The 15,479-nt window shown below is 36.6% G+C and overlaps 3 protein-coding genes across 4 annotated transcripts in view; 2 read left to right on the forward strand and 1 right to left on the reverse strand.

Moving 5' to 3' along the window:
- LOC142339650 (ras-related protein Rab-5B-like) overlaps positions 1 to 15,479 on the forward strand; it is a 188,396-nt gene that overhangs the window by 57,086 nt on the left and 115,831 nt on the right. The window lies entirely within an intron of this gene.
- LOC142339644 (uncharacterized) overlaps positions 1 to 15,479 on the forward strand; it is a 615,633-nt gene that overhangs the window by 42,215 nt on the left and 557,939 nt on the right. The gene's annotated exons all lie outside the window — the stretch shown is intronic.
- Positions 15,143 to 15,479, reverse strand: part of LOC142340500 (uncharacterized) — a 14,610-nt gene continuing 14,273 nt past the window's right edge. Inside the window, exon 2 of the mRNA XM_075391074.1 lies at positions 15,143 to 15,479. This exon is cut by the window's right edge and continues 17 nt beyond it. Within this exon, the coding sequence (XP_075247189.1) occupies positions 15,240 to 15,479 (240 nt within the window). The 3' untranslated portion in view covers positions 15,143 to 15,239.

Below are 15,479 nucleotides of genomic sequence, written 5' to 3' on the forward strand. Positions count from 1 at the left end.
ACCTAAAATCAATACTACCAAAACAAGAATTATGTAAACTCTCGTCACTCTCAGAACCAAACGAAGAGCTCCAAATTGACTTCGCAGGCCCAATTCCATTCATAAATCATACAGATAACTATTATCTACTAGTATAAGTTGACAGATATTCTAGATTCTGGGGGTTATGACAATAGACCGACCCACTATGGTCATCCAAGGACATATCAACAATCATAGCTAACATACTACAAAACATCAGACTCATTCCGAATAGAGTAACAAAAATAGCACCATTCGAAGCACACTTCGGCAGAAAACCAAACACTGCACTCTCAAACATAGCAACAAAACCAAGCAAACAAATTTACCATATAAACAGATAAAAAATTTTGCTGCAGATCGAAGACTACTAAAGCAGCCGGTACTAACCCCAGCAGCCATATGGAAAATGGACCAAGATTCCGAACCGAAACTCAATATCCAGTACAGGGAACCAGCCCAAAAGGACCCTCAATCCGATAACCACGTCTCCACAGAAAGCGAAGACTCCGCGAATGCGCTGCTGCTTAGCCCCACGCGCAACCCGGGTAAGATTATACCATCAAAAATTGAAATCACATTCGGAGATAAGACATCAACAGTAATATTTATTACAAAACAACTCGCACGAAAAACCATAGCGCGCAAAGAACTTGAACCAAGTGGGACACTAAAACCACAATGGAACTTTATAGAAAATGGCACCATCACCAATTACTCACCAAACACAATAACACTTGACACAGACAATAGACAGTGACTCTAAATACACAGTAATAAGAAAAAGCGATCTAGCCATTGTAACACAATTAGTACCATCATAACAAAAACAAACACCATCACCAAAAAGACTGATAAACATGGTAGCATGCAAATCCGTAAGAGAATACAACAATAACCAAGAAAAAATAAAACAGATCTGTTTTGGGAAAAGAGGCGAGCTAAGCGGAAACAACAGTCCCCGACACAAGGACCGAGCACATCAACGACGAAAATTCCAGATGGAGACGATGAACTATATAGCCACGAACAAGTAGTGTCAATCGCAAAGAAGAACCAGAAAGCACAACAACAAAAGAAAAGAGCACAACAGAAACGCGAAACGACCATCAACAAACAGCAACCAAGACAACATTTATCAACACGTCGACGAAAGCAACACACAATGACCCAAAATGAAACAAAAACAAAGGATTCCGGAAAACGCAAATACAAACAAAGCCCAAATGAAATATTCCTATCAAAGTTGAGAGCAGCCTCACTGCAACAATCAAAACTTCACATGGAGAAACATCAGAAGAGGTTTTTCATTCGCATCAACGAAAAAAAAATTATCAAATCACCCTCAATAGAGGTAATCATTCTTACATCCGATTCGACGCAAAACAGCCCACTCAAGGTGTACACATCCGACAACAAGTATGATTTCATGGTTACCTCTCCCAATAGTCCAGACATCCCCACAACTTTTACCTCCAAAATCTCAACGCCCAAAATAGATAAAGCGGTCAAGAAAACACAACAAATAAATGCGACACCAATGACAAGCAACTCCGCAATCGAAAACAATGCAGTTCCATATGGAGCTACGCAAAGAGAGGAAACATCACCCAAAAATCTCAAGACAAATAAATCCCCAGTCGACAACACACAAGCACCTAACCCCGAAGCATCAACAAGTCAAAGCAAACTACTGAGGCCTTACCAAAAGTACCCCAAGAATACGATCCTAATGAGGAACACTACATAGCTTCAGCATCTCCCAGTAAAAGCTCGATATCGGACATAAAGCCGGTGACTTTTGTGAAGAAGAATTTTAAGACTGAAAATCTCTCTCGCAGGGGGAATGTGGTGTCCACCTCCAAATGGAGTAGTGAAATCGCAACAAAGCATTCTAGAAGTACTACCTATAAACACTCTTAAACTATATGCTATTATATCGATCTTATAAACTGTTATGAATCATAAACTATAGCGGAGCTATATAACGTTGATTTACCTTTGTGCTAGTTGTGAAGTCACAATCTGTTAGTTACAAAGCGTTAACGTAGTGTTGACAAGTAGATGTCTGCGTACACATTAAGTGTGAACGCAAATCATAGAAAGAGTGCAGTATTGCCTTTGTGTTAGTTTTTTACAGTTTGATTTACTCTAGGTGGTTTTTACGATTTATCATCGTCGTTCGTTTTCACTCACCACAATAATATTAATAGTAATAATAATAATAATAATAATAATAATAATAATAATAATAATAATAATAATAATAATAATAATAATAATAATAACAATAATAATAATAATATTAATAATAATAACAATAATAATAATAAAAATAATAATAATAATAATAATAATAATAATAATAATAATAATAATAATAATAATATAAATAATAATAATAATAATAATAATAATATTAATAATAATAATAATATTAATAATAATAATAATAATAATAATAATAATAATAATAATAATAATAGTAATGATAATAATAATAATAATAATAATAATAATAATAATAATAATAAAAATAATAATAATAATAATAATAGTAATAATAATAATAGTAAAAATAATAATTGAAACCCGACTATGAATAACCCAAAACATTCTGTATTTTAACATTGTAAGTAGTAAAAAATAAAATATAGAAAATAACTAATGAATTAGAGTGCTGCCAAATACCTACTCAATGAGAACAAAAAGTTCTTTTTGTTTAATTTAACACTTTTTGTCCTAAATATCCGTCCTAACAGCTTTGTATAGGTGATTTTGTTCTTTTTTTGCTATCTCCTTTTTGTGCGAAAAATGTTTTCAATGATCTCTGAATAAGGGGTACCTCTGAGAAGCTGTTCATTTCAGGCCAGAGTAGGCAAAATCTAAGCAGTTGCAAAATCTGCTGAAGCAACATTTTCTTCATAGAAATTATTAGTTTAGAGTATAAAACAGACCCCAAGTTATTTTTACTCAGAAAGCAGAAGGCTTCTATATATCTTTTTGTGGCATTTTGAGCTGATTGGTTTTTGTACGCAAAGTACAAAATCAAAATGAAAGCTTTTCATTGCACTTTACTTTATTGTAAAGTTCCATGTGTCATGTCTAAATGGTGTATTATATATAGGACCGCAGTTTAATAGTTGACAAGAAAATAGCGGACTTGGGTCGGCATTTTATAGCTTTCATACAAAGATCATATATGATGGCATGCACATAATAAAATAGTTCCTAGTACCATTCTTGCATGGAAACAAGGAAATCATATATGTACCTTGCATGAAACCTAGGAAGTTATATATAATCCTGGTAAGAAACGCAGAAAATCGTATTATTATTGAACGGGGACCAGAAAATCAAATATGTTTCTTGAATGAAACCCAGGATGTTATATATAACCCCTGTAAAAAAAATCGACAAAATCATATTTGGTTTTTATGCTAAATCAAGGATTTATTTCACTTTTTTCTTGTCCTAACATTTCTCAACACCCAAAAAAAATAGTTTATGTCAAAATATGAGACCAAAATAAATCTTTATGATCCGTGGCAGGAAATGTATGTCAGAGATATCATAGACAGTTCCTGGACTTCGACCAAAAAATTTTTGGTACTTACATGACTGATATGCACCAAACAACGGACAGAATTGTTTTCCTCGGCTTGTAAGAAACAACTGCTATTTCGTCGACTTCAAACAAGGTTACTCTAGGATATTCCTGATTTCATATGAAGCTTTTTTAAGACTTCTTGGGTTTCATGTAGAGACCTTGAAAGATTTTAGTGGATTGTCGAAGTCTGAAAATTTTTAGAAGTTCAGAGACTATTTATCAGACTAACTCTCAGTTCCTTGAGACCACTGGAAACTCCAAGAAAATCCTATAAGATTTTTGTAAGGAATCATTGTAAACGGTCATATGGTTACATGGTGGGTTGACAGAAAAAAATGACAAGGCACGCTATCATCGGTGTTTGTTCGGCCCGCACTGTGCAGCATGTACTGAAAAACAGTTTAACCTAATTTGAAAGCTTTTTTATTTTTTTTTTCAAATTTAGTAAAAGGTTTCGCTCAAAAACGTCGCTTTGCTTAGAATTTGATCACGTCTGTATCAACTTAGCAAGCTCTAAAATTTCAAATTTCGCAGTATTTTTTAGACGTTAAATTTTTATATGGTCTTTTTATTACCACTGAGAAATCGGACAAATCATACATGTCCTATTACAAAATTGTTTTTACTTTGTATGACTATTAAGAAATCATAAAAATCATAAACGACTTATTACGACTTGACGGAAAAAAATGTTCTCAAAGAGTTGCGGCGTTGATTGATTTTTTCAGGGATACCAACCTAAGGGATAACGATTTAAGCATTTTGGTAATAAGTTTGAGATTTTGTGTGATCTTTAAATGACTACTAAGAAATCATAGAAATCGTGCATGACTTTGCATGATAACCAGGAATTTTGTATGACCTTGTATAAAATCAAGAAGAGTTGTTTGATGAGCAACCCAGGGTCACAAACAGGTATGAGAACCAATTAAATATCGTCAAAAGCGAATAAAAAAATATTTTGAGCGGTTGAGCTAATGTGAGAATTATTGATATAAGGCAGCAACTAAATTCGAGTAAAATGCGACGTAAAATTCACAACATTTCTGGTAGCAAGTCTAATTACGGTAAAGAAACCAAAAACAACGCAACTTTATGGCGAAAAAGTTCGAAATGGAGTAATGTTGTATTGTAAGATTTCTGTCTGAAAAGCACTTCGGGGATTTTTGTAGACAAGAAGTTGCCCACGTAAGTGTCTTGGTTAGACTTTTGATATTAAAAGCTGCGATTGTGAACTAGTTACAGTCAAAACAAGTTCACACAAACACTATACCCCTCTGTATCAAACAGGCCGTACAGGATTGTTGCCTTTGAAGAAGTATTAGTTAGCCTAACTAAAGAATAAGGGGACTTAAACTAACTATTTAATATAAGTACCAGTGCGTCTGGGAACCATAAAAATCCCTCTTCCGTCTCCGAAACACACCCCAGACGGAGCTGGGAATTAGAGCGGAACGGCCGCAGAGCTCAATGAGAAAAAATGAGTCATGAGAGAGTACGCATTACACCCCAATCTGCGCTAATTAGGGGTGGATTAAAGGTGAAACCCCGGCCCGAGCAGAGCCAAATGCTTGGATTTGATAGGTCAATTACTCTGATTGTTTTAAATTGAATACAACAAATGTAACGAATAAATCACTCATCGCCCGGGTCGAGAAAAAATCGGTAAAATATGTAAGATAAGCGTTGAAAAGTTAGTTCTTTCACCGCAAATTTCGTACAAATTTGCGGTGAAATTTGTACGAAATTTCACCGCAAATTTCACCCGGGCGTCCCTTAATTGTGTATGGTGTGCGGTTGGGTTGCGCTCCATTACCTCAAAAGCTATAATTACTATAAATTATCGGCTATACGTGTGTTACGCTAAATGGCACAAAATTTACCAAAACCACCGAAAAGTTACCTGTTCTATAAAAAGTGATTTCTTTATCACGACATTTTGGCTCCAGCCCAGATTAAACCAGGGTAATAACAGGTAGATAAGTTGCTCAGGCATGTAACAGGCAAAAAACGCCTTCTAGATTAGCCGGCCAGTCTCAACAAATTCTTTCGAGATGAAATGATTGAAACAGAAATAAAATAAAATTAGCATGTTCACATGCGTCTTCAAACAAACAAAAAACATCTCTCAAAAGTTTTGCCAAAGGTGCAAATTTTTTTTAAAATTTGATCTTTTATTTTATAAAAAATTTCAAGAAAACGTTTCTATAAAAATAAAGTTTAGAAAACTTGTTCTAAAATGCCTTTTTTGGAAAAAATTTTTGATGAAATTCCATATTTTGAGGGTATCAAAACAATTATGGCCGCTAGTCAATAAGTTTGAAATGGCATTTTTTACCCGGCGTTCCGATTTGCGCAAAGATTACATCACTTAGACTTTAATTTCCCAGGGGAGTCTAGTGAGGAAACAAATGAGCCCGGAGATCGCTTACCAGCCTTTGATTGAAGTGTCATAAAGGTGACAACTATTTATAAACTCTCCCTTTAAGCTAGTAAAACTGAAAAAATAGAAACATCTTCTGAGGAATTTATGAATACTTTCTGCTTAATGGATATATGCAAAAATAGCCCCCTTTTGGTAAAGATTTCTAACTTTTATCACCAATAGTTATTATTGGGGTACAGAGAAGAAAGTGGCTGAAATGGTGCTTTTTTTACAAAAATAAAAAAAGCAAAAATTTGATGTTCGCGCTGATACTTAATCACGCAACACTTGAACATAATGAGGCAGAAGTTGATTTAAAAAGTTTTGATTTGATCAATGTTGACCAAATTTTGCATGTTCATATAGTCGTAGCAATTTCTAGGATTTGGGTATGTTACATAATTTTGTATAATTTCGCTTCTTCAATAAATGTTAGAATACAATCTCTGCAAAAATACACTCCTTCACCCCAATTTGAACGCCTGACAGAGTCCTCGGAGTTACATAAACTTCTATCACTCCAATACTCATCTGTTTTTAATCGTTTGCTTTGTACATCACTAAAATTACCTCATCTTTCTCCTGCAAAATTCTCAATAACTTTTTGGAAGACTAACAACGAACTGCCATGTTTGAGGTTTTTGAATAGTTTGTTGCACCGGATCCTCAACACGAGAAAAATTGTAACACTAGAGTCAAAGTAAGTGATGAATGTTTTACAGAAATGGAAATTTTTAAAAATTAAAATATTCGCAGGACGCGAAAATTTACTTTTTTTTTCAGAAAAATCGCAGCACTTATTACAATTTCAGGTAGTTACTACAGAGATCCCGACCCAGGTCAATACTAATTCAATAAAAAATGTTTTGGTTTAATTTTTGGCTTAGGTGCGAACAAGTTTCTCCATTTAGCATATATGCCAAGTACCAGTAAACATTTTTGCACTTGGCACAATGTCCTCCCGCACTGAAAGCATGTCATCCATAACCGCAAGTACAACTGGCGAAATGGTTAACTAATCTCGCTAGTGGCGGTAATGTCCGCAGGTTAATCCGTTGCAGTTGCTGATGCTTCATCAATGGCTTAGGTTGACGCCACGTCTTCATTCTATCTACTGGTCTCCGACTGTTGATTGGTAAGTTGATGATCAAAAGATCCCGCCTTGATGTTAGAAATGGAATTTTGGTTCATTAAGAAGCACTGTCTTGTTTGAATTCTGCAGTTGTCTAAAAAAAGTATGCAACCCCTTCCTGCTATTGAAAGTGACCTGATTTGTTAAACTATTCGCATCGCTAAAAAGTACTGACCCGCATAAATTAAAATCGGTAATCGCTGGGAATCTCATTTTGCTGCCTAGCACCTGTTGCGAAAGAGTTTTGATCTTGTCTTGGAGTCGTTTCGATGTGTCAGCAAGATCATTTATTGAAAAGCACCAAAAGAAACATTTACAATTAGACTCCAGGCTTGATCAGCTCGTTTCACTGCTTATACTGCTAACTCAGGAACTCCGTTTGCTCTTGGTTTTTAAATGGCATTTCCTTCTGTTTGAACTCGAATCGTTCACAATTAACTTAAGATATCTTTTGCAAACTAGGGAGCATTATCTCTATACTGATATCTATGGTATGCCAAATATCCCAAAAAATTGAATCAAGTACATATTTAGTGTTTGTGACTTCTAATTTTTTCCCAGGGAAGACTTAAATTCAACCTCATCATATCTTCAAACACTAACCTCATTCCATTAACATAACACACACGCATATACGGTCAGTCTAAAAGTACGGCTTTTAGTCAATTTAAACATGTTTTCTTGTTTCCCTCAGGGTCTATTGTGCTCAAACCAACACAATTGTGTAAAAAAAATTACTCCAAGGGAGTATTTTTAAGTTCAAAGTTGAATTTCCTTTATTGCTATTTCGCATCTCGTGCTTCCTGCTGACGCCCTTTTTGAGGATGTCGGTCTTAGAGGAGAAATATTTGAGAAGTTTGCGGTCAGCTTCCATCGTAATAGGAATTCTTTCAATCTTGTGACCACAAAGAAAGTAGCAAATGATTATGAACTATTCTGGAGTAGACGATTTTGGCTTGTGACATCATTTTGAAAACAAACATAACAGTTTATGCTTCTGGTAAGAGGACCCCGACAACTGCCTTTTCTGAGACATCTTTTTTCAGGGTTCCTTCTTTTGTCAAGCTGCAAGGCTGAACTAGTGGATTACATCATATCTTTTTTGATTTTTCTGGAATCTTTTCTTTCTAGTGCTTTCCTTTTGGATTCTTTGAATGGTCACATTTTCCTACTACAATCCTTTATCATTTATCTATTTAAATTTGCTATTCCAATAAGAAAAAGCAAATTTTTAGATAACAGATGCTGATTCTCAGCGTTGTTGGATGCTATATCTTCCACAAAAACAACGAAACCATGAAAACTAATGCTGTGGACTGGCCTTGAATCCTTTTTTCTTAAGTTATGCTGGGGAATGGCCTTGAATCCTATTTTCTTAAGTTATGCTGGGGACTGGCCTTGAATCCTATTTTCTTAAGTTATGCTGGGGAATGGCCTTGAATCCTATTTTCTTAAGTTATGCTGGGGACTGGCCTTGAATCCTATTTTCTTAAGTTATGCTGGGGACTGGCCTTGAATCCTATTTTCTTAAAATATGCTGGGGACTGGCCTTGAATCCTATTTTCTTAAGTTATGCTGGGGACTGGCCTTAAATCCTATTTTCTTAAGTTATGCTGGAGACTGGCCTTGAATCCTATTTTCTTAAGTTATGCTGGGGACTGGCCTTGAATCCCATTTTCTTAAGTTATGCTGGGGACTGGCCTTGAATCCTATTTTTTTAAGTTATGCTGGGGACTGGCCTTGAATCCTATTTTCTTAAGTTATGCTGGGGACTGGCCTTGAATCCTATTTTCTTAAGTTATGCTGGGGACTGGCCTTGAATCCTATTTTCTTAAGTTATGCTGGGGACTGGCCTTGAATCCTATTTTCTTAAGTTATGCTGGGGACTGGCCTTGAATCCTATTTTCTTAAGTTATGCTGGGGAATGGCCTTGAATCCTTTTTTCCTAAGTTATGCTGGGGACTGGCCTTGAATCCTATTTTCTTAAGTTATGCTAGGGAATGGCCATGAAAACTTTTTCTTAAGTTATGCTGGGGACTGGCCTTGAACCCTATTTTCTTAAGTTATGCTGGGGACTGGCCTTGAATCCTATTTTCTTAAGTTATGCTGGGGACTGGCCTTGAATCCTATTTTCTTAAGTTATGCTGGGGACTGGCCTTGAATCCTATTTTCTTAAGTTATGCTGGGGACTGGCCTTGAATCCTATTTTCTTAAGTTATGCTGGGGACTGGCCTTGAATCCTATTTTCTTAAGTTATGCTGGGGACTGGCCTTGAATCCTATTTTCTTAAGTTACGCAGGGGACTGGCCTTGAATCCTATTTTCTTAAGTTATGCTGGGGACTGGCCTTGAATCCTATTTTCTTAAGTTATGCTGGGGAATGGCCTTGAATCCTTTTTTCTTAAGTTATGCCGGGGACTGGCCTTGAATCCAATTTTCTTAAGTTATGCTAGGGAATGGCCTTGAAACCTATTTTCTTAAGTTATGCTGGGGACTGGCCTTGAACCCTATTTTCTTAAGTTATGCTGGGGACTGGCCTTGAATCCTATTTTCTTAAGTTATGCTGGGGACTGGCCTTGAATCCTATTTTCTTAAGTTACGCAGGGGACTGGCCTTGAATCCTATTTTCTTAAGTTATGCTGGGGACTGGCCTTGAATCCTATTTTCTTAAGTTATGCTGGGGAATGGCCTTGAATCCTTTTTTCTTAAGTTATGCCGGGGACTGGCCTTGAATCCAATTTTCTTAAGTTATGCTGGGGACTGGCCTTGAATCCTATTTTCTTAAGTTATGCTGGGGACTGGCCTTGAATCCTATTTTCTTAAGTTACGCAGGGGACTGGCCTTGAATCCTATTTTCTTAAGTTATGCTGGGGACTGGCCTTGAATCCTATTTTCTTAAGTTATGCTGGGGAATGGCCTTGAATCCTTTTTTCTTAAGTTATGCCGGGGACTGGCCTTGAATCCAATTTTCTTAAGTTATGCTAGGGAATGGCCTTGAAACCTATTTTCTTAAGTTATGCTGGGGACTGGCCTTGAACCCTATTTTCTTAAGTTATGCTGGGGAATGGCCTTGAATCCTTTTTTCTTAAGTTATGCCGGGGACTGGCCTTGAATCCAATTTTCTTAAGTTATGCTAGGGAATGGCCTTGAAACCTATTTTCTTAAGTTATGCTGGGGACTGGCCTTGAATCCTATTTTCTTAAGTTATGCTGGGGACTGGCCTTGAATCCTATTTTCTTAAGTTATGCTGGGGACTGGCCTTGAATCCTATTTTCTTAAGTTATGCTGGGGACTGGCCTTGAACCCTATTTTCTTAAGTTATGCTGGGGAATGGCCTTGAATCCTTTTTTCTTAAGTTATGCCGGGGACTGGCCTTGAATCCTATTTTCTTAAGTTATGCTGGGGACTGGCCTTGAATCCTATTTTCTTAAGTTATGCTGGGGACTGGCCTTGAATCCTATTTTCTTAAGTTATGCTGCGGACTGGCCTTGAATCCTATTTTCTTAAGTTATGCTGGGGACTGGCCTTGAATCCTGTTTTCTTAAGTTATGCTGGGGACTGGCCTTGAATCCTATTTTCTTAAGTTATGCTGGGGACTGGCCTTGAATCCTGTTTTCTTAAGTTATGCTGGGGACTGGCCTTGAATCCTATTTTCTTAAGTTATGCTGGGGAATGGCCTTGAAACCTATTTTCTTAAGTTATGCTGTGGACTGGCCTTGAATCCTATTTTTTTTAGTTATCCTGGGGAATGGCCTTGAATCCTATTTCCTTTAGTTAATGTTGTTACGTTTCTCGCGTAATCAACCTATGTTCGCTGGCACTAGTTTCTCGTGTTTTGCCGTTGTTGCTTCTTCTGCCAGGACATCGGCTTGAAAGTTGACCAGTAATCACTGAGAGTTGACTGGATGCGGTTGTGGAAGATGGACAAAGATATCACCAAACGCATGGGCAGCCACGATTTTGTGACAAAACTTGGGATTTGTTGAGTTCGCATATCTTTGCATCCACTCGATTCAATTTTATGACCTTTGTCTGATTAATCGGTTCTGCCGACTTAGGAGCCCAACAAAGATACTGGCAGATGCATTTATTGTCTGGTATTGGTTAATCTACATCCATAACTATGCAATTTTTGAGGAGTTTCTGGTTTTAGGGCTACAATTTTTTCCATGGTGATTATGCAGAAGATGCAAATGTGGAGCCAGAGATTCATTTCCGGCCTTCCAGATTATAGGCTATGTTTTCGGTATGAGTTTCGCGTACCCATTAGATGATTTGTCTGCAGGCAGTCGTTTATCACACTCTGCGTTGACCCGTTCTGGGGTTAGTATTTCCCTTCCAAACAGAACAGCTTCTATATCCGATTGCATTACTGCCAGTTGCTGTTTCCTATACTTACTTCTCTTGCTCTCACCTTCGCATCTTAGTGATCCCCGAATTGCCAGTTGGTCACCATCGTAGACTACACGACGTCAGGTCTGTCCATCATCATCTTACTTGAGGTCATTCAGATTCAGTTTAGATATGTCTTGATGTCACGATGCTGTCAGCATCTGTAAAAAAAACATTCTTTTTAGTTTCTCTGTCTTTCTGGAATGTAATCCACTCTGCTAGCATGTTAAACACGTTGTCCCATTTATAGCACGTTTTTATCTCCGTTTCGATACATGTTTCACCCCAAAAACATAAGCTGCTCCTCACAGGAAACAACTTCAACTCACTTATGCTCTGTTTGGAACTTGCAGTTTGTCGCTAAATATCTGCGTTTTCCGCAGTTGTTTCTCCATAATTTCTGCTAAAGCCGCACATGGTTTATTGCTGTGTTGATTAACTACATCCTTAACAAAAGTTGCTTCTGTATACCTTAAAAATTATAGATGGTTTTCTAAACTTTTTTCAATTACTTTTTCGTTTACAACAATTAATTTCTTACGTGTTGAAGAAATTAAAATGTCTGTGGCCGTATTCTGTTTCGCTGAACTTCATGATGATTTTAATTCAGCTCTTATTTTGAAGCTGTTCAGAAAATCAAAGAAAACATTTTGCCTGTGAATTTCATATCTGACCGATGAAGTTTTTCAAACCGTCAGAAAATGATCGTTCAAGGTCAAAAGATATTTCGTACGTACTATTTTTGTGTTTTCTAGAGCGGAGGGCGCATCAAGAAATTAGCGATTTTGAAAAACGGCAGAACGGCTCATGACATGATTCAATTGGTAAAAATTGGTGGTTAAATTATTACAATGGTATTAATTAAGTACAATTGTAAAATTGACAATTTCACAGTTGCACGGATGTTTTGCAACTCTGTTGATCAACGAATGTACAAAAAAATTACAGTAGCAATTGAAAGACTCGAATGTTTGTTGAATAAGTATATTGTTTACAACTATTTATGTTGTATTAGAAGAAAACGTATTATCCGGCACAAGCACATTTTATGAAGACACTGTCGTTTCATTTTGTCTGTCGGACCAACAAAAAACATTTTGACAAGTTAAAAAATTTTCTAGAATAGGGACAACCTTTACTCTCACTGCAACCCAATAGAGCAAACTTTATGGAAACAATGGTATTTCTTCCATTTTTTTTTAAAAAAAAAGCAGTTATACATGATGTGGTGAGCCGCCAACTCACTCCGCAACCAAGAACCCAAATGTATTAATATAAACTCGTATAAAACTCCATATGTTATTATATATCATTGTTCGTAGTTGTAAATTTGTTAAACGCTTTGTTCACATGTTAGCTGGTTGTACCAGCCATCATTTGCATACTCCGATTGGAGCACAATTGCTAACCGCACTTGGTGTCTAAAAGAGAGAAAGTAAGAAGTATTCAAGAGAGTTCAATCTTATTGCGCTTGCCTTTTTACTGTCGTGAGTCGAGCAAGTCGATATTCTGCACATAGGAACTTTGTGCACACAACATGGCGCAGTCAGCAGCTGTACCTATAGCACGATCCCCAGTGGGCATCCCCTTCTTCTGGGAAAGCGGTATGGAACCCCCAGTAGAATGGCCCACATGGGCAGCAACACTCAAATTGGCAATAATGGCCAAAAATTCGATAAACGTTGATTCCCTATCAAAACATAAACCAGACATAAAAGACCTCATTTACCCCACTGAACCGACCTACGAACCTCCAACGGAGCACGAAACCCAAGCACAGCATAGAAAAAGAGACGTAAGGAACAATAAACGAATGGTGGACTGGGACAATGATTGCAAACAGATCGCATTCAAAGGCCCAATAGTTGACGGGATACCTTGGGATGAGGCGGACCTAAAAGTAAGGAGCCTCATCTTCCTCAGCCTGGGAACCGAAGGCCAACGGATCTACCAACAACGATTCCCCCATTCGGACATTGAACGGATAACAGTGTTCGAACTTGCCCACGAACTTGCTCTTTCATTTACACAACCCCGCAACATCACCTATGATCGTTTCCTCCTCTTTACCTGCAAACAGAAGCAGAACAAAAAACTGGAAAGTTTCCACTGTCGCCTCAAAGTACATAACGTACATAATTACTAAGATATTTTTCAACGTAATCAAAATAAAAGCCGAGGAGCTATAAGTATAGAGATTGAGAAAAAAGTAATCAACAACACGCTGCACAGGTTTTCTAATGTACTACCCATATCCATCTCTGCAAAAAATAAGTCAGAAAATTTTGTTCAGCTGAAGAAGAAATACTTACTGTCTCCTCCCAGCTACGTTGAATGCGATCAAAAACTGTCCTACAAAATAATTGAGGCATTGGTTGCGTAACCATATTTTTTTCTGCCCTAATTTACTGAATATCAAGAATTATCGTTCGGGAACTATAATAATTCTTGGTGCAATACATTTAATCGCTCTCAAAACATTCCACTGGTGAAATTCACTTGCTATGACTATGGGCTATCAAAGCTCGCAACAATTATCTATATTCATTGTAATAGGAGCATGAAAAATTGTGCAGATGATGCATTTTCTCTTTTCTCGGCTTATTTTAAAAGAAAATGATTTATGTTCCTTCAGATAGTTTAACATAGAGTTTTTTTACTGTCCATTTGGCTTCTGTTAAACGCACAAAAACTTCACTAAGTAAAATTGCATTGGTTTGTGTTACAAAAACAATACGGAAAAAATAGTATATGCCGTTTTCTCGCATTGTGTGAAGCACCAGTATGTACCGTTTGGTATGAACCATTTAAAACTGTAGTATGTACTAACAATAAACCTTAGTATGTAACCTTTTTGCTCCGTAGGTTTATGTCACAATTACAGATTCAATTTAGGTAGCTCTTCCTCATGTTTTTTTCAACACACAAAAGCTTGTGTTTATTTTTAATTTAAAATTACAAAGCATTTTTAAGAACCAATTCCTGGTTTTGTCTTCAACAAACAAAACTAATATTATATATCTTCTGTATCCCCTTCTTGTTGTTAGAGCAACTACTAGCTCGCTATGTAGATACTACGTCAAAACCATTATAGTGAGAAAAAAGTTTGGAACCTTTGCGGGTTGCGACCCAACAATCTCTTAATTGGTTGCATTCCTGTGCTCTCCACTGAGCCAAGTGGTCCAAACAGCGAGAGTCTTTATATGCTTTCCTATATTGAGCTATGATTTCAAGCTCCAAATTTAAGATCACAACTTGCTTACAAGAATCTATATTCTAACACTTGTTTTAAACGCTTTACAATTTTGCTAAGCTGTGTTTGCTACGGTACAGTAGCTTTTTTTTGTGACATTAAAAAAATGTCAGAATATTCTCAGTTCATGCGTTCTCTTCAAGAAGAATTAAAAAGCCGACATTCTCCGTGCTTTTCTTCCGTTTCTCTTGCAGTACTAATTGGAAAAATTCCAGGGCTATGTTAGTTGACAAGACCAGAGAACTCATTACTGACATTTTCTCAACGACACAAATTTATCACCAAATTCACATTTAACTAGCCAAAATGTTATTACCAGTCAGTTAAAGGAAATTTGAAATCATTTCAATTACGTTTAAAAAAAACTTCTCAAAACTAAACAAAACAATTTTAAAGTTGGTCAAATTTCACACCATAGTTGTCATTTGGATATTGTTTGAACTCAATTTGGCGGAATCGGTTATCATGCTAGGACTCTTGACAGCCGATCGTTTTCTGTTTTTAATATCACTGTTGTCATCGTTGTTGTTGTTGTTGTTATTGATGTTGTTCACGTGATTTCTATGACTGCTGTTCTTGTTACTCATTCTGTTTCCTCTGCTACTATTTCTTCTGCTTTCAATGAAGTTCATAACTGGACTGTATTC

This window comes from Convolutriloba macropyga, chromosome 5 (genome assembly GCF_964194025.1).
Source record: "Convolutriloba macropyga chromosome 5, txConMacr16.3, whole genome shotgun sequence".
In the NCBI taxonomy this organism is placed as follows: Eukaryota; Metazoa; Xenacoelomorpha; order Acoela; family Convolutidae; genus Convolutriloba; species Convolutriloba macropyga.